Source organism: Streptopelia decaocto (assembly GCF_964273445.1).
Source record: "Streptopelia decaocto genome assembly, chromosome: 1".
NCBI classification, from domain to species: Eukaryota; Metazoa; Chordata; class Aves; order Columbiformes; family Columbidae; genus Streptopelia; species Streptopelia decaocto.
The window spans coordinates 207,947,440-207,973,169 of NC_138663.1; the positions used below are offsets into that span (position 1 = coordinate 207,947,440).

At 45.3% G+C, this 25,730-nt stretch overlaps 1 protein-coding gene across 1 annotated transcript in view; it reads right to left on the reverse strand.

Moving 5' to 3' along the window:
• USP35 (ubiquitin specific peptidase 35) overlaps window positions 1-25,730 on the reverse strand; it is a 30,321-nt gene that overhangs the window by 1,079 nt on the left and 3,512 nt on the right. The window contains exons 2-10 of the mRNA XM_082048396.1: window positions 16,127-16,820; window positions 15,477-15,612; window positions 10,680-10,809; window positions 9,413-9,514; window positions 5,306-5,464; window positions 4,695-4,888; window positions 4,480-4,573; window positions 2,794-2,900; window positions 293-1,508 (exon numbers count right to left, since the gene is read on the reverse strand). Coding sequence (XP_081904522.1) covers window positions 293-1,508; window positions 2,794-2,900; window positions 4,480-4,573; window positions 4,695-4,888; window positions 5,306-5,464; window positions 9,413-9,514; window positions 10,680-10,809; window positions 15,477-15,612; window positions 16,127-16,820 — 2,832 coding nt within the window. The remainder of the gene's footprint in view (window positions 1-292; window positions 1,509-2,793; window positions 2,901-4,479; window positions 4,574-4,694; window positions 4,889-5,305; window positions 5,465-9,412; window positions 9,515-10,679; window positions 10,810-15,476; window positions 15,613-16,126; window positions 16,821-25,730) is intronic.

The window sequence follows — 25,730 nt, forward strand, 5'->3', positions numbered from 1 at the left end:
AGAAAATTCCAGGCAGAGCTGCCCAGGGCAAGCAACATCAAGTCAACCCCGAGCACAACCATGAAGTGTCCTGCACCAACCTCAATGCCCAGTTTCATCAGGAAACTGCAATCTCTTTAGACTTGGCTGCTAAAAAGGAAAAGGGACTTGGTTTGAGGGAGCGGGTAGGTATCTGCACACATGGATTTATCCACAGGACATGACCCTGCTGCTGCCCAGATGGGTGGGAATGTGGCCCATTAGCTGGGTAGATGCAGGATCACACCCCGCCGTGCACGGCAGTGGGAGTTACCTGCAAGTAGAGGATGTTATCTTTGGAAATGGCTTCCATCAAGTCCTTATGGAGGGAGGGTTCGCTGTGCATGCGGCCGGCTTCGGCCAGAGCCTCGTGCAGCAGGCAGCCCTGCCTGCCCGGCCGCTGCCTGTAGAAGAGGACGTAGGCAGTGTCCTTGGGGAAGAAAGAGGTGACGTTGCTCACTGATTCGAAGGAGGAGAAGGAAACCCTGGTGTCGTTGAAGAGGTACCACTGGATTTCAAAGTCCAGCTGCTTGTCGGAGGCTGGTTTCGGTGTGCCATCCTGGGGCTGCCCATGGGGGACGGTGTCGGTGCACTCCCTGGAGTAGCAGTAGTAGTGGCCGCTCTCAGAGGAGATGCCTGAATGCACCACCACGCTGCAGAGATCATACACGACAGACATGAAGCCACTTCCCGGAGCAGCCCTGTCCTTCCCACACAGGCAAACCTCCTCGGTTTCCTCTGGAGTGACAAGAACAGGCAGCTTGAGCACCACAGGGATGGAGACGTTGTCCAAGATCTTCTTCCTCTTCATCGTCCGTGGGTCGAAGGAGAACCGCAGCAGCGTGAGGATGAGGTAGTGTGGACCCTCCGTCAGCTCCGCCACCTTCTCAGCATCCTGTAAGGATGCACATTTCTCACAGTGGTATTTATTCTCTGCTGTCAGTCTCTCCGGGGATAGAAAATAGTTGATTAAATCTGGGACGGATCTGGAGTCCTTGGGAGCACATGCCTGCTCCCCAAAAGCTGAGAGAGGGTCTTTGGCTGTATCCATGCCAACAGCATCACCCCTTAAGGGATTTGCTGCTTCTCCTGTCTCCTGGAGGCCCAATGTTTCCACCAGCACTGGTGGGGCTGCAGGGTCTCCAGCCTTGGGAGCCTTCCTCTGGATCCAGGGAGAGCCTGTAAGCTGGCTTGGGTTTTCAGGAGGCTCAATAAACTGTGAGCTGATTTGTTCCACCGGTAAAACAGATGTGCTCCCTCGTGTGTGCCTGTCTGATGGAGGAAAAGCCAGGGACAGGTCTGTGAAGGCTTCTTCCCGAGAAGATACATTCAGACACTTCAAGCAGCGGATCTTTGTCATCATTTTACCCCCAAACATCTTCTCAATCAATGTCTTGTTTAAATAATGATGCTCTACTGCCTGAGACATCAAGCTGGATTCCTTGAGTTTCTGGTAGATCCTTTTTCCAGTTTTTTCTTCTTCATGTAATCTTTAGCAGGGGGAAAAAATGCTGTGTTATGCACTGATAGAACACCAAGAGGTAGTTTCTGAAATGGGGTTTCTGTTCTTCACTCCAAGGGGTTACTCTGGGTTAACCTGCCTGTGCCTAGGGGTCTGGTGCTGTGGGAGGAAAGTGGGGAGGAGTTGGGCAGAATTTGGGAACCTGAGGTCTCCATGTGCCATTAATCCCCCACTTCTAGAGGAATCACTGGAACACCAGAGATTTGAGATTTCTAGGTAAGAGAAAAGCAAAAATCAACATTTTACAGAGGAGGCCAAGTGGCTTGTCAGGCCAGTCTCTAAACTTGGTACAGTTCCCTTTGCCTTCAGAGTAAAGGCAGAAATTTTCAACCTGAACTAAGTTCTGACCTCACCCCTACACCAGCCCAAATGGAGTTTTATCAAGGAGCCCCAGCCCAGTCTGACCATCTTTCACCCCAAACCTCAACTCTCCCAATGCCTCCAGGTCTCAGCCACTTGCTCCATTTGCACGTTGTCCTGGTTTTGTTAAAAAAAAAAAAGTTTCTTTTTTAGTCAATTTGCCTGTGAGCTAAAGCTTCATATTAGCTGCATTTTCCTGGAGAACATGTTTTGGACATATGTACATAGCTACATATGGAGAACATGTTTTGGTAGACATAGCAATGGAATGTGAAGTTATTGATAAGCATGGGTGGACATCTGACTAGAGGGGCAATGAGAAACAGGTGACCAAGAAACTGACCAACTATGTATAACATCCCATTCACGTGAATACTTCATATAAAAGTGGGAGATCACGAGGATCTCATCCCTTTTCCTTTCCCTTTTTTCCTTTTTTTGCTTATGGCCAACATTAGGAGAGGACCTTGCTAGTCGTCCCTGTGAACTGAGGCCTAGTGACAGACTGAATCCAGCTCCGGTTGGCTGCAGAGTCCAGTCCAGGACTTTGGGTGCTGGCCTTGCAGTTGCTGAGACTTTCAAGATTGGTTTTGTATATTTTGTATTATTTTTTCTATTCTTATTAGTAGCATTAGTAAAACCTTTTTAATTTTTCCAACTCTCTTCTCTCTGTTCTTCTTTCCCTCCTGATCGCCTGTCCTGAGTGGGAAGGGGGGAGAGGGAGGGGCAAAAGGGGAAAAGCAGGGGGAGAGGAGGTTAACAATACATAAGCCAGGGTTTTATTGTCACCCCACAATCAAAACCCTCAACACACATGGGTCAGCGTTAAGTATTAGTCGGGTCTGGGGATGTCATTGTCACCAGGCTCCGAAATCACAGTGTTTGCCACATACCTGTCCAGCAAGTACTTGAGATACTCTGAGCAGTCCTGCTGAGCGCCGGGGGTGAACCAGGGTGGCCAGGAGGCAGAGAGGAAGCTCTCGGGGGAGATGGCAGGTCGCTGGCAGCAACACAGAAGAAGGAGAAGTGGTTTTAATCCTTGGGGGATCTGGTTCTCATTTCACATAGGAGGATGGAGAGGGAAGAGGAGAGTCTTTCTGGCTGCTCCACTGGGAGCAGGGTGTGTTTGTGTGACTGATAACATCCCTTTTTCTTCCCCTACAAGGGCTAATCGCAGTGCACGGGAATATTATCTTGGTTTGCTGCAAGCCTGGACTGTGAGGATGAATTTCAGCCATTATTTTACATATACTTCTATAAAATATCCACATGTTATTTCTTCCTTCCTGACCCAGAGACTTCTGCTTAATTCAGCCTGAATTTAATTTGATGCTCCATTTAATTTGATCAGAATCTCTCTCACTAAATCCCTCTTAAAAAAAAAAGGACTAAGAATAGACTAAACTCCAAACTTCCACCCGTCATTCTGATCACTGCAAGCAGGTAATATGCGTTACCTGATAATGTAATCACTGCCATTAGGAAACTACTGTCTAATCAACATGGAAAAAGACCTGTCTTCAGCAAGGAAGTGACTTTAACAACAGCCCGATGAAGAAAAATAACTAGAAGGCTATTAGGAAACTATTAACCATAAACCATTCAACAAGCAAATAGGCTTCTGTATTTGCTCATCACGGAAGCAGACACCCTAAACTGCCATCAAAAACTAGACTGTTCTATGACCAAATATTAAATTTAACAGGTTGTCTTTATTTTTTCCCAAAGCCAGGTTAGATTAATGGTTGGACTCGATGATCTTGAGGGTCTCTTCCAACAAAAATGATTCTATGATAATACCACAATGAAACAAGCCAGTTCTACCAGTCAAGACTTGGAAAATGAAGGATCCCAGATATCTGGTTTCACTGCAAGGGAAAATTCACTGGACTTTCAAAATCATGTCTTTCTAGGGACAGAATGATATATTTTCAAGAGATGAGATAGATACGACCTAGTAGTATCTCCAGGAGTCACTCATATAAAATTTCATTATTTGTCAAGAAAGCATTCATAATTAATTTTTTTGAAGGTGTTATTTTTATTTTGCTTCCCCTCACATACTGAGGATTCAAAGCACCTGGAATCTGAGGGTTTTTTTTATTATTATTTTTCTTGTAACAAAACCACTTTTGGGGCAATATTGACAGATTGCTTGTGTTTTGCTGCGAAGCAAGGGGACAGGCGAGCTGCTCCAGTCTTCTTCCTTGCTGCATAGCAAGAAATAAAAACCTCTGTTTTGTACCAACAAGCTTTTCAGTTGGCCACATATGTAAACTATTACCAAATGGACTTCATCGTCAAAATTATTAGTTATTATCTCAGTCCAACCCAGGAATACCAGAGGCTGAAGACAGGCAGTCTGGTGTGAACACAGCTTGCTTTCATGGGTGATAGGAGCGTGCCTCCTCCACCCCCAAAATTAGTCTTTTCCATATAAACAAAATTTGTCCCGTTATAAAAACCCACCAAGATCCACAGCTCCTTATCAGCATGTTGGAGTCGGCAGGAAGCAACTTGGAGACGAGCCTTTCCGCAGCCGACAGTCCAAACAAATAACTAGAACATGAAATAATTACCTGACTGTGCTCCAAAAACGCAAAGAGCCACTGGAGCTTTGTCATCAGGGGCTGGGAGTTGCCCTCGGTTAAATTCAACACCGAATGCCGAAAGCTGCAAAAGAAAAGCAGGGATGCAAACCATAAGATGGAAAATCAGCACAGGACACATAGCACCAGTGTGATAAGCAACCCCTGGAGCAGTCTTGAGTGGGGTCAAGGGAGCAAAAACTCACTCTGAAGCCATGAAAAGAGACTGTATGATGCTGTTCATGTAGCAGGTGTTCCCCAAGTTAATTAACCCAATCTTTCCTGTCTCTGATTTGGACACCAGGCGTGGGTAGAAGCAGGCCAGCTCGTTCTTCTGGGAGGTCCATGCGTTTTGTCCCAAGAGATGTTTAATCCGGTCTTCGTTTGGAATAGGAAGAGCCTTGGAAAGAGAGAACCATGTCATGAATTATCTTCCACGTGAAGAATTAGTAATGGGCAACTGCACAACTCCTCTGCTAGAGGTGTTCAGGCAACTCATGAACATGCATCCATGCAAATAGGTGTTTAGCTACTTAGTATTATTCCTTTAGAGGTACTCAAGATTAAAATTATAGCTAAATCCCATAGGCATGGTCAGGACTTCTGCAGGCTCACTATAAGAGAAGTATCTTCCCTCAACTTGTCTACATGGGGCTCAAACTCAGAATTGTAAATCCTTTCTTCTACCAGAATTTGAAGTGTTGAGGTTAGGACATCCCTACCAGTAGGACAGTCCCTCTGTGCTAGGTTGCAAACTAAGATGCTGTTTCAGTATCAAAAAAAATAAAGAAAAATGGCCAAGAGGTGCGTGTCTTACTTTAACTGCTTCCAGGACTGGTTCGTAGAGATCTGGAAATCCCGAGAAGCGGAAGAACATGCAGTGGATGAGCTCGGCCAGCTGCTCCAGGGAGCTGGTGGCAGAGTTGGAGTCCTCCTTCTTCAGAGAGGCCACCAGCCTGGGAATGTGAGGGAGCAGCTGGAAGAGGAAAATTCACTGCTTCAAAAATGGCTCCAAATTATGTGCAGAAAGGACAGCCAACAGGAGTTGACTTCAGGCCTATTCTAGACTTCATCCTTCACCCTATGAACCCAGCATCGACTATTCTGTTGACTTTAGCAGTGCAAATGCAATAGATGTTAGAGGATTTCATGTTGGATGGCACCTGCAGGTTTGCGTGGCTGATTTGCTGTGTTGCAATCCCCATGCTTTGTGTAGATCAATCTCTACTAAACCGCACATCTATGGTGGTTTAAGCTTTACATGCTGACTGCCAAGTGCAGGGATTCAAACCTACAAGACAGATGAATCAGCCTATGAGGAGTGTTGCCTGGTGTGCTATATTTCATACTGTATAAACTAAATTGGAATTGGTATGGTCAGACGGGTGGCCACAGGCCTGTGAGCAGCACATTTGTTATTTTGCTTTCATCTAGAAAATTTAAAAACGAACAAGCAGACACAAACACAGATGATACATTGCTCACAAGCACCCTCTGCTGACCCTGCAGCTGCACAGAGAATTAATAACTTATTTCCAGCCCTGCAGATGTGCTAGAGCGACCCTGGGTACTTACACAATCTCTTTCATATTTATATTTTATGTGATTTTTACCCCAGAACAATCCTGGAGTAAAGTCTCAGGAATCCCAGTCTGGCCACTGCCTGGTCCTCCCTTCCTCTTCCTCTCTTCTTTCTCACTCTCTTTCATTCTCCTCAAAATGCTGGAGATTTTAACTATTTCCTTTCCAATGGGAAAGTTTTGCTGGGGAGGCAAATCAATCCAAGTACCATTTTATACATCAATATTTTGCCAAGCCGTGATGGGAACAATGCTCAAAACCCTTCCAAAGTGCCAGGGAAAGCACAAAAAGATAAGAAGTAAGACAGGTTTGTGCCCTGTTGTTTTTTAAAAATAGGGGATGAAATTTATGCTTGCTGGGCTGCAGATGAAAACTTCAAGCCAAGAGCAAACGAAAGCTTTTGGAGTGTTTCAAAATTTGGACACCCAAACGAAGACAATCCGTTAGAATGACCCTATTTTTAGAAACCGAAGAGTTTCTCAAGAAATTCAGGCTCATTTAAAATGTGTCTCCAGCTGAGGAATGAAAAAACATCAGTTGAAAATGTTGGCTAGCTTTGCTTTTTTCCAGCCTTATCTGTTTATTCTGTGAGCTTTAGGTGAAAAGCCAAATGTAAGGGCTTTAACGAAAAGCATAAAATCAAACATTAATAGGAGTAATTTTCCATTACTGCTTTTATCAGTTCAATCATTACAAGCATGCCTTTGCCTTCAGCCTTGTTTTTAATTACAGCATTCCAGGGGCAACAGCAGCAAGAAGCAGAGCCGTGCCTTAGTGTCAACAGCAACATTAAGCATAAAATATCACTGTGGAAATGAAAAGAGGAAACTCAAACACTGCTAAAAGTGTTTTTTGCTTTTAACAGTGGAGAATTCATGGAGTGGAAGTGTTCTGCAAGTCTTGGAACATTGTGTTCAGTTCTGGGGTCCTCAGCACAGGGCACACATGGACCTGCTGGAGAGGGGCCAGAGGAGCCACAGAAATGATGCGAGGCTGGAACAGCTCTGCTGGGAGGACAGGCTGAGAGAGCTGGGGTGTTCAGCTGGAGAACAGAAGCTCCGGGGAGACCTTAGTGCGGCCTTTCCGGACTCAAAAGGGGCCAATAAGACAGATGGGACAGACTTTCTAGCAGGGCATGTTGTGATAGGACAAGCAGTGATGGTTTTCAACTAGAGGAGGGAGATTCAGGCCAGACATGAGGAAGAAATTTTTGCCCCTGAGGGTGGTGAGAGCCTGGCCCAGGTTGGCCAGAGAGGTGGTGGATGAACCATCCCTGGAGACATCCCAGGCCAGGCTGGACAGAGCTCTGAGCAACCTGAGCTGGTGAAGATGTCCCTGCTCATGGCAGGGGTGGCACTGGATGAGCTCTGAAGGTCCCTTCCAACCCAAACTATTCTATGATTCTACTGTGAAAGGTGACCCATCACTTCAAGATATGGTAATGGGTGTCACCTATTGGTGACAATTTGAAGTCACATGTGGGATGGGGTCCACTGAGTCCAACAGTCAGGCAGCTGCAAGGGCTGTTTAAGAATATATTGCTTGTTTTCCAATGCCTGAACCCTTAGAGATGTTCTCAATGCCAAGGCTTCATGTAACACACCCCAAAGCCAGTGTGACAACATCTAACACACCTCAGCTGAAAGGGTGAGAACAAATATGGGGCCATATCTTCTAAACCTGTCCAGGAAGCAACATCCTAAGACAGCTTGGGTCAGTATAGCCCCACTCACCGTCCTGCTCCTGGCCACCCCTCTACCTCCTCCATTCCTCCAGGCAAATGCAATATGGCAAGTTTGTGGTTGGCCCAGACCAAGACCAAGTTGGGCCGTCATAGAATCACAGAATAGTGTGGGTTGGAAGGGACCTTCAAAACTCATCTGGTCCAACTCCTGCCATGAGCAGGGACATCTTCGCCAGATCAGGTTGCTCAGAGCCCCGTCCAGCCCAGCCTGGGATGTCTGCACGGATGGGGTGGCAACTGACCATCAGGATTTTCTGCTTGATCAGGATTACCTGGGCTCCTTTTACAGCACAGTTCAGCACACAACCATACAAATGGCTCAGCACAAGGAAGAATGATTGGAAGAAGCAAGGGGTCTAAGTGCAAGAGCAAGGGAAGAGGGGAACCTCCTCTTCCACCTGCAGGGCTGAAAACATCAGGTTAAAACATCTGCAAGCGCACTACAGCCACTGCTGCTGAGATCCTTAGTGTGGCTTGACAAACCATCCAATATATCTGCATTAAAAGCATCCTCCACTGGTGGGCTTTGAAGCTAAGAGACGACCATGGAGATGCATTTGTCCATGGAGATCACTCCTCCAGCTGGTAGATCACCACAGAATAAAAGTGGAGCATGCACACATTACACACATTTCAAATCCAAAAGGTCCAAGCCCCAACCAGCTTTGTAGTGATTTATCCCTGGAGATGACGAAACACTGAGGAGAAAAAGGAGCCTGCATCTGGAATATTGTGTCCAGTTCTGGGCTCCTCAGTTCCACAAGGACAGGGAACTGCTGGAGAGAGTCCAGCACAGGGCAACAAAGATGCTGAAGGGAGTGGAGCATCTCCCGTGTGAGGAAAGGCTGAGGGAGCTGGGGCTCTGGAGCTGGAGAAGAGGAGACTGAGCGGTGACCTCATTAATGTTTATCAATATGTCACGAGGATGGAGCCAGGCTCTTCTCGGTGACAACCAATGATAGGACAAGGGGTAATGGGTTCAAACTGGAACACAAGAGGTTCCACTTAAAACTGAGAAGAAACTTCTTGTCAGTGAGGGTGGCAGAGCCTGGCCCAGGCTGCCCAGGCAGGTTGTGGAGTCTCCTTCTCTGCAGACATTCAAACCCGCCTGGACACCTTCCTGTGTAACCTCATCTGGGTGTTCCTGCTCCGGCGGGGAGATTGCACTGGATGAGCTTTCCAGGTCCCTTCCAATCTCTGACATTCTATGATTCTCTGATTCTGTGACCCACACAGCTGGTGAGCCTCAAGAGAAATGGGAAGAACCATCAGAGGAGACAGCAAAGCCTCATTTCTCCTCTCCACCTCGCTCTCTGATATAGAGTGGTTGCTCTGCCTATGACAACCAACCCCTTTTAGGCTAAAGACTTGCCTCCACATCTCAGGACTGGCTCCATGGTGCCTAAAAAGCTGCTTGGGCTGCAGGACAAGCTACCAGAGCCTATCTGCATCTTCCAGGACAAGCTACAAGTGGATGGACTTGGTGAAATCAAGCAGATGAGGGAAACATTCCCGAATATCTCAGCACCTTAGGATCCCTCCCACCCGTGTTGCCCCACGGCACAGTTACACTCATCTGAGCGCTGGACGCAGCCTTACCAAGTGAAACGCCTCGTGGGAGTGCTGGAAGCTCAGCAGCATGTACTGCAGGATGGACAAAGCCCCCTCTCTCACGATGGGGTACAGCAGCTTGGAGAAGACCTGGTTGGGGAGAAGAAAAGTCAATGAGAAGGCAGGAGGGCACTGCAACATGCAGGAGAAGCCTGCAGCCAGGTCTCCAGAGTCATCTCCTGTCCAGAGCATGGTCTCAGGGCATCCTAAAAATACCATGTGGGTTATCCTCCCTCTTTCAGGCTTGTTCAATGCCTGGCACAGCAAGGTGCAGACCTCTGTAACACTGCTGAATCTCTGTACCTCCCAATGGACTAGGCCGTGCAAGCACAAAGGGATGCTAGATTTTCTACAATGTGCCTTTTCTGTTTTATTGCGATATTTGGAACTTTGTCACTAGTCTTTCAAGTAATGAGATAGAAAGCAAAGGCTTTTTTCAAAGGCTAAGTAATGATATTTATCCTACTTTATAGAAAATAGAGTAAGTTGACAATGTCCTCTACCCCTTTCCAACCATACTTCTGAGAGTTTCCAAAAATCTTGTATTATTTTAAGGGCTGTGTCCCTTTCCTCTCCATTAACAATGAAAGGAAAGATAAAGAAAAGCCAGAGACACTTGGCTACTCTCCCACTGCTCATTGCATGTAGGGGATCACAGGGACAAATTAAGTTATTGATAGTGTTCCAATACTGATAATCATAGTCTTGATAACTTCTATGGTGACTTCCACTGGAGGTTCAGCCTGCTGTTATCCCCATTATACAAAGGAGGGAGTGGCAGGACCAGAGCATGGAAGACGTTTTTGAAGTGGTGACCAATTTCAACCTGCTCACTGGTATGTGTTAGGCCTGTGCCAACCAGCACTGATCCAGGCACAGCTGAAGAAGAGCGTGCCACATTCCCAAAGGTGCTCCATAATTTGGGCAGGAAAGTGATTGGTTGGCTTGAAAATCCTTGGCTTCTTTTATTTTATAACCTTTAAGATATCAGTACCTCTGCACACCAGGACCTAAATAACTCTGGATTGTTCTGGAGAACATCAGTCCTGCAAAAAATAGTATCAGCCCACCATCCCATACACAGCAGTGCAGCATCTGCAGAAGATGCAGGGGACACAAAACCCCTTGGGACAGCACACTCTTTTCTATACATCTCAAGTCACATCTCGTCCTCATTCAGTTGAAAGGCAAGAAGATACCTCAGGTGCAAGGAGAAGTCTGTTGTTCGTGTTCATGTTTAAAAGAGCCCACTGACCTTTTCAATTTTGGAAAGAGTAACTTCAATCAGGATGCTGAACTTTTTCACTGCGGCCAAACCCTTCAGCAGAGCAATGATCCACTTGTCTATGTTCTTTCCCAGGGGCCAGGATACCCAGTCAATCATTCTGAAATTAAATACAGACTCTTAAAGTAAATTTAATGCACATACTGTGAAAGCAAAGTTCTGCTATGGATCAAACTTCCTCCAAATTAATGTCTGTTCAGGGGGATGACCAAGTAAGACATGGGCTCTTCATAAGGCATTTCGTGTTTTATTCAAAGCACAACAGAGCCTGAAGTGGAATTACCTCAATCTCATCATCACGCTGTGGTTCATCAGAGGACCAGACCCAAGTCCATGGAAGAAAGTGGGGATTTCTTCCCCTAACTTCAGTCAACTTGAGTTCAAGTTTTTAACACTGGTACAGTGCTCTATGTACATTGCTCTGTGTGAGGTCTTGATCGAGGTCTCTGCATTGTCGCGATTAGAAAATACATGATACTGGTGTGATCTCTGTATTGTTACTGGTAAGGAAGAAACACTCAGATTCAGATATTTTAATTCTCTTTGTGGGAAACATTGATTTCCAGAAACATACTAAAAAAATGATACTGGTAACCCTAATAGAAGCTGCCTATTCCTGAACATCACGCTAACAAATTTCATCTGTAGCCACTGCACCAACATGTTGTCATGTTTCTGCATGTAAAATGTACTTTACAGAAGTCACTCATAAAAAATAAAATAAAATAACCGCAGATTAAGTGATGACACATTGTTTCAGTTTAAATTTAATGTTAAACAAAAACGAGGAGTAACAAAGGCTTGGGATCTCCAAGAGTCAAACTTTACTAACCATGTCAGTACCTTTGATTTGAAGATATCCCAGGTCTTCAGTCCCCCACCTCAGTCCAGCTATCTTACCCAACCAGCCCTTTTTGTTTATCAGCTTGTATCTCATGCAAGATATATGAAGGGAATATAGATAACTAATGACTGCAAGGCAAAGAGCAAAAGGAATAAGTGAAGCCTACAAGGACCTGGAAAAATAAAAGGCTATCCAGTAAAGAAAACTTGAAGAGCAGAATATATTGGAATGTTGAGAAATACCAAAAGTCAAGCCAAGTTGGATAATTATGCAAATACCAGAAAAGCTTCTGCAGACATTTGCACCAGAGGAGAATAAGGAGAGCCATGTAATCACTGTATACAGAGGATGTGATGGTGATTAAAGATATGATACAGCCTCTAAATGTGACTTCCAAACTAAACACATCCTCTGCCTCCATTTTCAGCAAGAGGAAGGAATTGATCAGAGTGACAAAGAGGAGGCAGATAAAAGATTTGAGAATGGAAACAAGAGCGATGACAGCTGATATGAAAACGAAATATGAAGCACTCATGAAGTCCAAACAAGAGGAACAGGTGATTTCCATCACATAACATTCAACTCTGGTAAGTTTTAACTCTATTAACTTTGGCATGGTGCTTTACGTAGGAAGAATAAGAAAACAGTTCCTATAATGATTACAGGTAATGCGGGGGTGACTGGGAAAAAGTGACATTGTGACACAGGGTGTTACCATAGGTGCCAAAGTCGGGTTTGTCAGGATATATACATTTATAGTCAAAGGAAAGAGGTAGATCATATCTCACAGGCAATCTGAAAGGAGGTTACAAGCAACAGTCTTCAGGATCTAATTATGTTCGCACAAACATCCTCAACATGGCTGTGAAATTTGTGATGATTCAAATCTGGGAGGCATCATCAACACAAGAGGAGGATCAAGGTATTACAAGAAAGACCCTGAGGATTAGAAATGTAGAACTGGGAGGAAACGCTTTGATTCAAAATGCATGCAAGGCACAAGAAATGCATGCTACATGTTGGTAACTTGTCTGCTTGAAGAACAGCCAAAGAGCGGGTGACTAGGAGTTCCCAGTGTAACAGTAGCCACAGGGAAAGACCAGCACAGTGCTGTGGTACAGAGGAAAAGGTGTTTTCTATGGCAAAACAATGATCTCTCAGTCTGTTGTCTAAGGCCATGATGAGTCGCACCTTTTCATGAATGTTCCACTACACTTCTCAAAGCAGGGAGGTCCTTTGCTCCCACCACTCTTCTTTCATAGCTGTTCCACCAGTGGGTTGCTTTAATGGTTCGGATCTCTCTTCTAACAGCCAGCATAGAATCACAGGGTCATAGAATCATTTTGGTTGGAAGAGATCCTTAAGATCAACCAGTCCAACCATTAACCCAACACTGTCACTAAACCATGTCCCTAAGAACCTCATCTACATGTCTGTTAAACCCCTCCAAGGATGGTGACTCCACCACTTCTCTGGGCATATATGTATTTCTGGCTATCTTATAGTTTATTTGATCTTATGCCAAAATAAATAGCTGAAATAGCTCTTTTCCTTTCCTACTGTTTATTCCTTCAATGTATGCAGGCATAGCAATCCCTTCCTATCTCTTCTTTCCTGTGGCTAGGCTAAACAAGCCTGGTTATTTTAAGCTTTTCTTGCAGGAAATGTTCTTCATTTCCCTGACCACCTTAACAGGATTTTTCAACACCTGCTGCCACTGGAGCTTGTCGGTCTTTTTTTCTAAAGAGCCAAAGGTCAATTTTCCAAAGGAACCGTTGATTTGATATGCTAAACTTTAAAAAGCTCAGATCCTGTTTTCCAGAGATAGCAAGTGCCTGCATTGCTGAGGGACAACAGATGCCTTCTTCATGTGGACCTGGGGCTCTTTGAAACAGACACAAATAAAAAATCAGTGACTACTTCTGAAGTCACAGACAGACATTAATAGAGTTTGTCTGAAAAGAGACAAACTCTAAAAGAAACTCTCTAAAAGAGCTTGTTGTGTACACTTATACCAGCAGGTGCCAGGCTCGCTTTTTTTTTTACTGTTTGTTCTTTAAACGCTTGATCAGAAGAAGCTCCACCCCACATCCAGTTTATTCCCCTGCTGCTAACCCCTAAACCCAGACTTTGGAGGAAGAGACTTCTATATGCAACCAGTTTGTTGGGAATCCTAAGCTGAAAGATCCTTTCAACTCACCCATATTTCTTTGACTTTCTAGGCATGGAGCACACACTCATCAAAAGGCCAATGGTTGCTGCAGTTTTCTGGGGCACCATCTGCTGTAAACGTCACCAAAACTTCCGCATTTCTCCTAAGTGACCTTAATTACATTTTGCAGGCTCTGCTTAATGTTTTGCTGATTCTGACTAATCATTTACTCATCCTTCTGCTCGACAAAGAATGTTTTCAGGAATGAAGCAATTGGTTTTGCAACCTTCATATGAAACACTGGTGCTCTTAGAGGATTTATCACCTGGAACTGGCAGCAGCAGGTTCCCAGAAGGGTAAAAAGATGGAGAAGACAGTTAAGAACTGAGATGATAACTTAATCTTTTGCCGTGGGTTGCTTGGGACCATGACCTTCTCCAGCAAGTCAAAAGGAAGCAAATCCTTTCTGCATACATGAAGTTCCCATCAGGGATCAGCCTGGAGAAGAGAAGCTGAGGGGGATCTCACCAATGTTTATAAATATCTCCAGGGTGGGTGTCAAGAGGATGGACCAGACTCTGTTCAGTGGTGCCCAATGACAGGATGAGGGGCAACGGGCGCAGACTGAAACACAGAAGGTTCCATCTGAATATGAGGAGAAACTTCTTTCCTTTGAGGTGCCAGAGCCTGGACCAGGCTGCCCAGAGACGTTGTGGAGTCTCCTGCTCTGGAGACATTCAAACCCACCTGGACACATTCCTGTGTGATCTGCTCTGGTGACCCCGCATTAGCAGGTGGGTTGGACTGGATGATTTCCAGAGGTCTCTTCCAACCCCAACAACTCTGTGATTCTGTGCATAATGTGTGTTTCTGTCATATAACCTTATTGGGAGGGGACAAAAATCCAATACTAAAAGAGATAACCAGATATTTCCAGCCATATCAAGTCACAGTAGCTCCCTTGGGTTAAGTATGTGTCCTACCACATGTGAATGTCACCTGTGGAAATGGAAACCTCTAAGGTGAGCATGAGTTGAAGACACTCCTGAGCAAGTTGGAAGGAAGGCACTGGAATGTAGAGGAGCTGTAGGACATGGACACAAGTGTGCAAGGAAGATCTGGTGATGCCAGAGATTACTCTGGTCTGAAAAGACCAGGTCTAGCATATCAGGGAGTATCACCCACTACTCTTAACCATGCCTTGGTATCTCCATTGACTCTGCCTGCACAGAAGGGAGGGATAAACATTGTATGGGACCGACATCCAGGCCAGCAGCACCACGTTCATCTGACAAAGCGAGATGCATTCATTCAAACAGCTGGGCATAACTCCCTCCCCAAGATTTTTAGCTGTGACTGGTGATTTAGGATGATATCCTTCTGAAAGGAGACAGCGACCAACATGAAATTCTATAAAGGAGACTTTTTGTGAAGAAAAGGCCCCTAACAGCTTCTGAAAAAAAAAAAATCAAAACTCTTCAATATATCTTAAGTTGAGCATCCATAACACTATTTATTTCTAAGAAAAAATAAATCAACCAAACAGTAATATTGCTGTTATTATTATATAAATAAAAGGTCTTTATTCTATTCTCCAGGCCATCAGGGATGGAAGGAGGATCCAGAAATTCCTTTTTTTCCCCACACACTCCTCACTAGAGACCACCAGCCAAACTGGTTGAGCTAAAACCATTCAAAGGAACTGAGCGCAGCTTTGGGAAGGGCTTTTCTCTGAACTGAGAATCATGTTCACTAACGCAGCTTCTCCTACCTGCCAATGGCAGTCATCATTTGCACATCGATGATGCTGTCATCGTTGGTTAGGTTTCTTATGACGCCATCCATGAGCTCCAGAGGGACAAACTGGACCACACTGGCCAAGGCGTTGGATGGTGCTTCCTGCTCCTCTGTAAGACATGGAAGAAAACCAGCAATTAAGACATTAGTTGCCACGAAAACCAGGCACATGTGGGTATTTCTTGTCTGTAAAAGCCAAATAATTTCTGCCTACATAAGTGGAGCAGATAGTCAGCTGCTGTAAATCATAGAATCACAGAACAGTTTGGGTCAGACGGGACCTTCAAAGCTCATCCAGTGCCACCCCTGCCATGAGCAGGGGCATCTTCACCAGCTCAGGTTGCTCAGAGCCCCGTCCAGCCTGGCCTGAGATGTCTCCAGGGATGGTTCATCCACCACCTCTCTGGCCAACCTGGGACAGGCTCTCATCACCCTCAGTGTAAAATCTTTCTTCCTCATGTCTGGCCTGAATGTCCCCTCCTTTGGTTTAAAACCATCACCCCTCATCCTATTGTAACAAGCCCTGCTAAAAACTCTGTCCCCGTCCTTCTTGTAAAGAACCCCATGAAATTTTACTTCATCAGAGCTAATATTTACATTCCCAGCCTTTTTTTTTTTAATTACCTGTTGAAGAAATGATAGTGAACAGCTCCTTCAGAGAGGGCAGGATGGCCGAGGTCTGAGTCCTCCAGATCCTCTGCAGCAGACCGCTCACTTTGTTCACCTGCTCCAAAAACTCCATGATGGCCTCTTCCCCCTCGGAGACGCACTGGAACTGCCCGATGCACCGGATCAGCTGCTGGCAAAACAAAACTTGGTGTTTGCCCGTGGGGATGCACTGAGGGTGCTGGGTTAAGAGTTTGCTGATCTTCGCACACTGCTTGGGGCTGGGCCTCTCACAGACTTTCCGGAGAACCTCGATCCTCAATAAGCTGAAGATGCTGTTTGCTGATGGGCTTTCCGAGACGAACTGCAGTCCTAACTGGATATAATCAAGTACATAATGGCTTCTCTTCCCCAAAGGTCCATAGCCTTCCTGGAGGAGACTCAGTAGGAAGCGGACGTTGAAGAACTCCTCAAATTCCTCTGGGTGGTAGTGACCATAGACCTCCAAAACCTCTTTCCCGATCTCTCTTTTATACTTGGTGTCCCCTGTGAGATAAAGCTTGGTAGACAGCTCCAGCATGGACCAGCATTGCTCACTGTCCATGGGCTGCTTTGCTGCCTCGATGACACGTCTCACAAGCCCTTGCTTCACATTGTTGGGGTATGAGGACATCACCACAGCTTCCAGTATCTTATCCATCCCTGCTCCCAGCTGCTGAAAGAGAGGAACAGAGAAATAGATTAGTTCAAGCAGGGCCTGCTGAGCTTTCAAGCACAGGTTGGCAAGGGAGGTCAAAGAAGGAGGGCTTGAGACCTGTCTGGGACCACTATGAACATAATTCTTGTGCCCTTTTCATGGTGGCATTCAGAAAAGTTTCTACTCTGACGATGTTTGACAGAGAGTAAAGACCCCATGAATACAGAAAAATACAGAACTTCTTCAGACTAATCACACATTTGAGCATTTTTGTCTTGTAAACATCCAAGTACAACCTTACACCTGACCCGAGGGATGGATGACCTCCCTCTCCTCAATGGGTTCAGCAACTCAAGATGGTGGCCCATGTTTCACAAAATCCAATCCCCCCTGGAGACATCCTACCACAGACCCACAGAGGGGCTGAGCGGGGAATTAGAGGAGCCAAGTTCTTCTACTGGTGTCTGCTGGCTCAAGTGTCCTCAAGAGGGAAAGATGCTCCTGATGGTTGTCTTCAGAGTCAGGGAAGGAAAGAAGAGCCCTGGAAAGCAGAGAGGGGATTGCAGCCCCTCTGTGCAATATCAGAGGTGAACGTTTGACATTTACGCTGTGCTACCAGCTGCTCCGGCTGAGTGGTGCAGTCTTGGCTGCTCCCCAGGGACCTGCGGCATTTGTATGCGGGACCAGCGCAAGAGAGGAGAGAAAGTGCAGACTCAGGAAAAGTTTCCCATTCGTCATGGCCCAAATTCAGCAGCAATAAAGCATTAGAGGAGAGTGCTTTAAAAAAAAAAAAAAAACCCTAAGGATTTCCCTGGAAGAGCTCAGAACAACATTTATAACCAGGTGTTGGATGCACTACTGCACAAGAAACCCCATTACAGAGTGATAAAATGAGACACACAGAACTTCTTGAAATGTATTACCGGGACTACCAAAGGCTCACCCACAGCAGGTCCCCCCTGGTACGATGTGCTGCACAAATAACAGGGTTCAGAGGAGCCACAGAAATAATCCGAGGCTGGAACAGCTCTGCTGGGAGGACAGGCTGAGAGAGTTGGGGTGTTCAGCTGGAGAAGAGAAGCTCTGGGGGGACTTTATTTCAGCCTTTCAGTGTTTAAAAGGGGCCGAAAGACAGACAGGGACAGACTTTCTAACAGGGCCTGTTGTGATAGGACAAGCAGTGATGGTTTTAAACTAAAAGAGGGGAGATTCAGGTCAGACATGAGGAAGAAATTTTTTCTAATGAAGGTGGTGAGAGCCTGTCCCAGGTTGGCCAGAGAGGTGGTGGATGAACCATACCTGGAGACATCCCAGGCCAGGCTGGATGGGGCTCTGAGCAACCTGAGCTGGTGAAGATGTCAGGGGTGGCACTGGATGAGCTTTGAAGGTCCCTTCCAACCCAAATTATTCTACAATTCTACGATTCTGTGATTCATTCAATCCTGTCAAGGGGCTTGGTTCTCTCTCAGGCTGATCACAAAAGGGATCTTGAGGATGGGTCAGCCCAGCCTTGCTGCCTGAAGCGCAACTAGGTCTCAGCTGACGAGGCTGAAACAAACTCCCTCCATAGTCAGCAGAGAGACAAATCCAGTGTAGAGTATCTAAGACCTGTAAAGGCAAACGTTCTTCCTCATCAGGAAATGCCATGATGTCTCATCTTGACATAGAATTACAGAATCATGGAATCTTAGAATGTCCTGAGTTGGAAGGGACCCACATGGATCATCGAGTCCAACTCCTGTCCCTGCACAGGACAACCCCACCATTCACACCGTGTGTCTGAGGACGTTGTCCAATCTCTTCTTGAACACTATCAGGCTTGGGGCAGTGACACCTCCCTGGGGAACCTGTTCAGTGTCCAGCACCCTCTGGGTGAAGAACCTTTTCCTCATGTCCAATCTAAACCTCCTCTGGCATGTCTTCCTGTCATTTCCTTGGATCACTTTGAAGACACACAAGGAGAACTACCTGAGTTGACCTTGTGGTGGAGGTTTCATGCTCTTCTCATCAACAAAGGACTTTGCAGTACAAGGGTGGGCTTTAGGTAGCATGGTCCCACCTCCACCTCTCTAACTGCCCCAAGTGTCAGCAGGAGGGGACAAACCAGCCCATGTTTCTGTTGTATCAGGGTACACCAAGCTGCTCCTTGGGTGTGGGCAGACAAAGCTGGGATGGAGCCAGGAAGCTCATAAGAAAGGGACATTTATCATATATATTACAGTCTTAGAACTGTATTGAAACAACATTCAAGTTACTTTGTTATACGTAATAATAAATATTTCAGGGTTAAAACTACATGAAAAGAGCATTCTACACTAAAAGATCATTCACATGTCAAAGGTTAGGAATTAAGATGTCTAATTCAACCCCAGCATGGCTCCAGATGCTTTCAGAGACATATTATTTAAAGGATCTCATATTAACTTTTTCCCCAGGACCTGCCTGGAGAATGAATCAGGGTTTGCAGTGGAGGCTGTTGTCTGTAAGATCACTGCCTCATTTATTGAAGAAATTGGAAATGTGTCATAAATAACCCAGGGAACTGCAGGAGAAGGAAGGACATTTTCATTGCTGGGCAGTCAAATGCTGCCTTGGAGATCTGGTTCCTGGCTCTCCTCTGCTTAATACTGAAATAAAGACTAAATATTCAGATAATCAGGTTTCTATAATGAGTGCTCATGAAGTGGGACAACCTTTCTGCACGTCATCTTTCTCACTGGCAATAACAACTCATGGAAAAGTTGAGAGTTCCTGGAGCACAGAAGGATGGTGCAGAAGGTCAAAGTGTTAATTATTAATCTGAAGAGCTGCTTCGGAGTTCCCATCTGTTCTGTAGCTCATATAAAACAGCAAGTACACAACATGAGCTTTGCAGTGAAAGAGAAAAAAATCCCATGAAATTGCAAAACTGCTCTGCTTCCCTGGTGACAGAACGGCAGGAGGAACATGGATAAAATCACAGAATCAGGAGGGAAGGGACCTTGGGAGGTCTCTAGCCCAAACCCTGCATGAAGCTGAAATCAAAACAAGCTGCACAGGGCTTTGTCCATTTAAGTCTTAAAAACATCCCAGGATGGAGATGACACAACCATCCTGGGCAACCTGCCTCGGTGCCTAATTGCCTCATAGTGGGAAGATTTTCCTTATTTCCAGTTGGAAATTCTTGTTTCAATTTATGTCTGTTTTTTCTCATTGTCTTGCCATGTGCTGCTGTGAAAAGCCTGGCTCCATCTCTCAAATAACCTCCTTGTAGGCACTGGGGAGTCCATCCCAGGTGCATCCATGCCAGGTGAGTCCATCCCAGGTGAACCCATACCAGATGAGTCCAACCTAGGTGAGTCCACCCCAGGTGCAGGACTTTGCATTTGTCCTTGCTGAATTCCACGAGGTTCTCATCAGCCCCAGCCTGTCCTGGTCCTCCTGTATGGCAGCCCTGCCCTTGAGCATGTTGACTATTTCCCAAGTTTGATGTCATTCACAAATTTGATGAGGTTGATGATAAAAATATGTAAAATGAAAGGTTCCAGGATGGAGCCAGGCTCTTCTTGGTGGCAAACAATGATAGGACAAGGGGTAATGGGATCAAGCTGGAACACAAGAGGTTCTATTTAAATTTGAGAAGAAAATTCTTCTCAGTGAGGGTGACAGAGCACTGGACCAGGCTGCCCAGGGAGGTTGTGGAGTCTCCTTCCCTGGAGACATTCAAAACCCACCTGGACATGTTCCTGTGTGACCTCATCTGGGTGTTCCTGCTCCATGGGGGGATTGGACTAGATGATCTTCTGAGGTCCCTTCCAATCCCAAACATACTGTGATACTGTGATAGTTCTAGCCAGTTTCCACCAAATCAGCAGCCCAACCACACAGACTGCAGTTTCTCTTGTATCTTTAATACAAGGATGGTGCAGAACATAATCTCAAAAGCCTTACTGAAGCCAAAGAAGACAACACGTGCTACTCTCCCCTCATCCACAGATCTACCAGCCCATCCTCAGAGGCCATCATGTAGGCCAAGCATGATTTATCCTTGGTAAATGAATGCTGGTCATTGCCAGCCACCTCCTCCTTCATGTGCTCAGATACAACTTCCAAGAGGATGTTCTCTAGGATCACCCCAAGAACAAAAGGGAGGCTGACAAAACTAGGTTCTCAAACAATCCTTCTTGACTTTTTGAAGATGTGTTAGAGAGGGACATGTGCTTTGGAAAATGGAGGGATGTTATTCTACCGCATCCTTGCCATGCAGATGGTCACACATACAAAAATGTCTTGAAGACACTTTCTGTTCCACCTGGCAGATCAATGAGCGTCGATGGCATTAGGTGCCACACACTGCAATCCCAAACACACACCAGGCTCCCATGGCCCCTCAAAACAAAAAAGGTGCTGTAAGCGAGCATCCCTGGCTCCAGACTTAAAATCCATCTAAAGCCACAAATAAAATAAAGTCTTTCTTCAACATTTGCAACACGTGTTGCTGACGACGAGATGTGTCCCTGCAAGGACAGATACTCAACCACGCTCTAGAAAACAGAGAGGGGAAAGGATTTTAAGCAAAGAACAGCATCGGCCATATTAGCTTCACTCTCCAAACCAAGTTAAAAAAAACCCACATATAAAATCCAACCTCAGGATGAAAAGTCACCTTGGGCTTTGCTAGAGTCTAGTCTTCTTAATCTGCACTGTTCAGAGGTGTCCTTATATTTCTCTTCTGCCTGCGTTTTTTCTTTAATTAGGATTCGTTTCAATGAAGTCTATCCAATTACTTCTGAATCAATTCATTCCCCTATCCCTGCCAGCAGCAGATTTCCAGTAAAGGCTCCTTAGTATTTTTTGCAGACTGCAGTATGAGTTCCCACACCCCAGATCTTACAAAGCTCTGCAAAAGCAGATCTGAGATGCACCTTACCTTTAGGAAATCTTGATAATAATTTCAGCACATTTCCTACAATGTCATCATATATAGTTCGATAGATACCACTAAAGGAGGAAAAGATCCCACCCTCCAAACACAGATTGATAAATAAAGTGATTTGTTTCATACTTACAAAGGAGAAGAAGAAATCATTATCTACTTCCCTGAATTCCCTGGAAGTACAGAACCAAGATTCACCTTTTATTATCCTTAACTCCTACTCAAATGGTTTCTCTTCTGTCAGCTAAGACATTACTGTTATTCTTGCTGCATCCTCCAGGCAGTTAGGCAATTAGGGCTCAATCCTGCAGCCTGCTGAGCTGCTGCAGGATGGAAGGGCATATACATAGTGCCTTGTTGGAGCACAAAATACTGCACAAAATGTACTGCGTTCTCTAAAAGGTCTAGAAAATTTGCCATGACTTGGTATGCAACTTGTTAAAAGGACCATCCTCTGTTGTCACACACCTCTCTAGGTCTGTGTTCCAGGAACACCAAAGCAATTGTATCCTGATTTTTTTTTTTTTCATGGAACAAATGTCCCCTTAATTCATAGGTAAATGGGAATTTATTTTTGTTTTTGCTCCAAAGTACCTGCTTGTTCATCCAGCCAAGAAGGGGAAACCACAACCAATGTCTCGTCATTACCACATCCAACAGATACAGCATGACCAGCAGGTATCGGACAGTCACAGACAGTCATTCTTACCACTTCCCTAAGACTATTTTTCTAAAAGGCTAAAAGACCTCTAAATAACTAGGAAGAAATTGCAGTTTCCCTACAGAGTTGGAAATCATCAAACAAAGGCCACTGCTGGGCCCTCAACCATGTTACTGCACCTTCTGCTTCTGCCTCCCCATGGTCAAGTATCATTTTCACATCTAGTTATACTCATTTAGCTGAGAACTGGTTTCTGACTACATAACCTTAATTAATGTTAGTGACGTGATTCCAATCCAATGATCTCCTGTGTATAAGTCAAACACTCACAGTGACCTAATGCTGTAGTTTCTATCTCGAGTCCTCCCAATGACATAATTGCTGCTTCTCTCTTTGCCTCTTTCTTAATTATTTCACACCCATCTACTCATTCTCTGAAGCCTCATCCTCCCTTACATATTATTTGCACCATAATAGAATCATAGAATGGTTTGGGTTGAAGGGACCTTCAAAGCTCATCCAGTGCCACCCCTGCCATGAGCAGGGACATCTTCACCAGATCAGGTTGCTCAGAGCCCCGTCCAGCCTGGCCTGGGATGTCTCCAGGGATGGTTCATCCACCACCTCTCTGGCAAACCTGGGCCAGGCTCTCATCACCCTCAGGGGCAACAATTTCTTCCTCATGTCTTGCCTGAATCTCCCCTCCTTTAGTTTAAAACCATCACTGCTTGTCCTATCAATAATGCCTGGAGCCTTCAACTGAGATAAAACCCACTGGCCTATAAACTGTATCTGTAGGAATAAACACAAGGGAATATTTATATCTCACTTAAGCGACATGGCTATTGTAGCAATATGAAATATTGAGGCACATCCAGATCCAAGCATTTTCTCAAGCAGATGCAACAGGCTGCAAATACCTTAAGGGCAATGCTGCACCAGGCTTTGCTTCAGCTGCTCTCCCAGTTGCACACAATGAAGTGCCACAGCAGAGCAGAGGATAAGGCCCCATATTTATCAGGTCCAGGCAGAAACTCAGAGCTAATAAGTGCAAAAAAATCCACCTAAATATCCCCGTTAGCAACAGAAGTGAGTAGAGTCAGAACAGGGAAAAAATAGCCAGCACACAAGCCTGGCTAATTTTTTTTTGCATGTAATTATAATTTGCCTTTCTAAATTCACCTTCTCTTTTTAAGGAGATCACATATCCTTCACTTCTTGTCCCAAACTGTTTTCCAGTGACAGATTGCACTTGTGTTGTGCATCTCCTACTCACTAGAGCTAATTACTTTTGGCTGGCGGGGCTCTTGGTGCTTTCCTGTCCTCCATTGCACTGAATCAGAACGGCCCTTTAGTACAGCACCAATGGAGATTCCCCTTCAGCCACAGGCAGATTTGGAGCAGGAGGTTGTCCCCACGCTCTGCAGGACCTTCCACCCTGCTCAGCAGCTTTCTGGGGGATAAAGATTTATTTGGGCATCATCACCCAACTGGGCTGTTGGCATTTTGCTTGGCTTTGCTGTACATCAGGAGCTCCACCTTGGGAACAGTGAGTTTCTCTCCTTGTCTAAGGGGTCCATAAAAAGGAACTAACCAAAAGACATCTATTAGCAACCAGCCTAATTTTACCATACAGTAGTCCCTATCTTTGCTGAAATCTGTTCATGTTTTAGATCCACAGATCATTGCAGACCTTTTTACTTTTTGGATATTAGGGAAAAAATTATTCCCAGAAAGGGCTGTCAGGCATTGGAACAGGCTGCCCAGGGCAGTGGTGGAGTCACCATCCCTGGAGGGGTTTAAAAGGTGTTTAGATTAGGTTCTTAGGGCCATGGTTTAGTGCTAGAATTAGGTTATGGTTGGACTTGATGATCCTGAAGGTCTCTTCCAACTGAAATATTTCTATGATTCTATTCTGCAGTACCAAGTATTTCATCATTTCCTTTTTCTCTAAAACATTGTGAATATGTTTGGCCACACCATACAGTTCTATCAGCCACCTCCAAGTGACCTACGATGGCCTTAATTCACAGACAACAGTCCTGGGCTGGCTGCCCTACCCGAACCCATCTACCTTAGTTACCCTGCTCTCTTATTTCTCCAGTGCTTCTTCAAAGAAACAGCAAAACCCCTTGCTTCTGTTTTTTGTTTCGTTTTGTTTTTTTTGCTGTTAAGTTCTCAGTCATCAAGAAAACAAACAAAAAACAAGGTTTTGGCTGAATAACTGTGAGCACAATAATACCAAATAAAGCCCAAGGCCCCAACATTTCATCCTCTCTTATCCACCAGACTCCTCCTCCCAGCCCCGTTCCTCCCCTCCAGTCAACAGCGACATAAACACATCTCTAATACCTACTGGTATCCTTTCCTAATAAGCATTTCAAAACCGTCACTAGCATATGATCAGCCATCCTGGTATGGATGCAGAAGGCAAGACACAAGGAACTAAATTATTCTCTCCCGTTGCCTTAAAAACCAGCAGCAGAGAAAGGCTCACAAGGTAGGACTTGCTCTAACCACTAGACCAGCCCTGACAAACCACTGGTTCTAAGGCTAAGCCCAGAACCAACCACAGGCAAAAATAACCCATCCCGGTTCCTTTTTCATTTTCTGAATATATTTGGCACCAGATACACAAAAGCTTCATCCTGCCTACACTAGGGAAGCTTTTCCCAGGATGGTCACGCTTCCTCACATCCCCCAGATGAACGTATCTTCTTTTTCTTCCCCCAAAAGCCGTCTGCTTTCCTCCTTAGCCAGAGCTCTCAGCCAAGGCTGTGCTACTCGACTTTATACTCGAAGTGCCCAGATCCTGCACTGACCTTCACACCAGTGTCCTTTCTATTATCATCCCTGGAAACTGTAAATACATCTACTCCGGAAAGCTGGTTGTTTTCTTGGGGGTATTTATAGCATTAACATCACTCTTCTTTCTTCAGATTTCTGTCTGCTTTTGTCTGTGTGTAGAAATTAAATCCCTGGATATAACCCAAGGAAAAACCATGTCCTGTTCTCCAAAGCACAATGGACTGAGGGACGAAACTGCCTGGGATGCATCAGACACTCTCTTACTGCTTGGAAATACAGAGATCTCCAATTTTTTAGTGATGCTTTCAGGAAAAACAGGATCTGACACTCATTTGAGACCTCAGTTTCCCTCCAGCCCACAACATGTTTGGCTTTGTATCAGCCAATCCAGAAACCAGGGTGGTTGAGTGAGAGACCATGGCAAACTGTATGGGCTCCATCACAACATGTCCAAGGCATTTTGAACTCCCTCCCCAGGTGAAAGCTCAGCCCCTTGCTACATCCTTCCAGCCTGAGGTAGGGCATAAAGTTGGAATTCCTC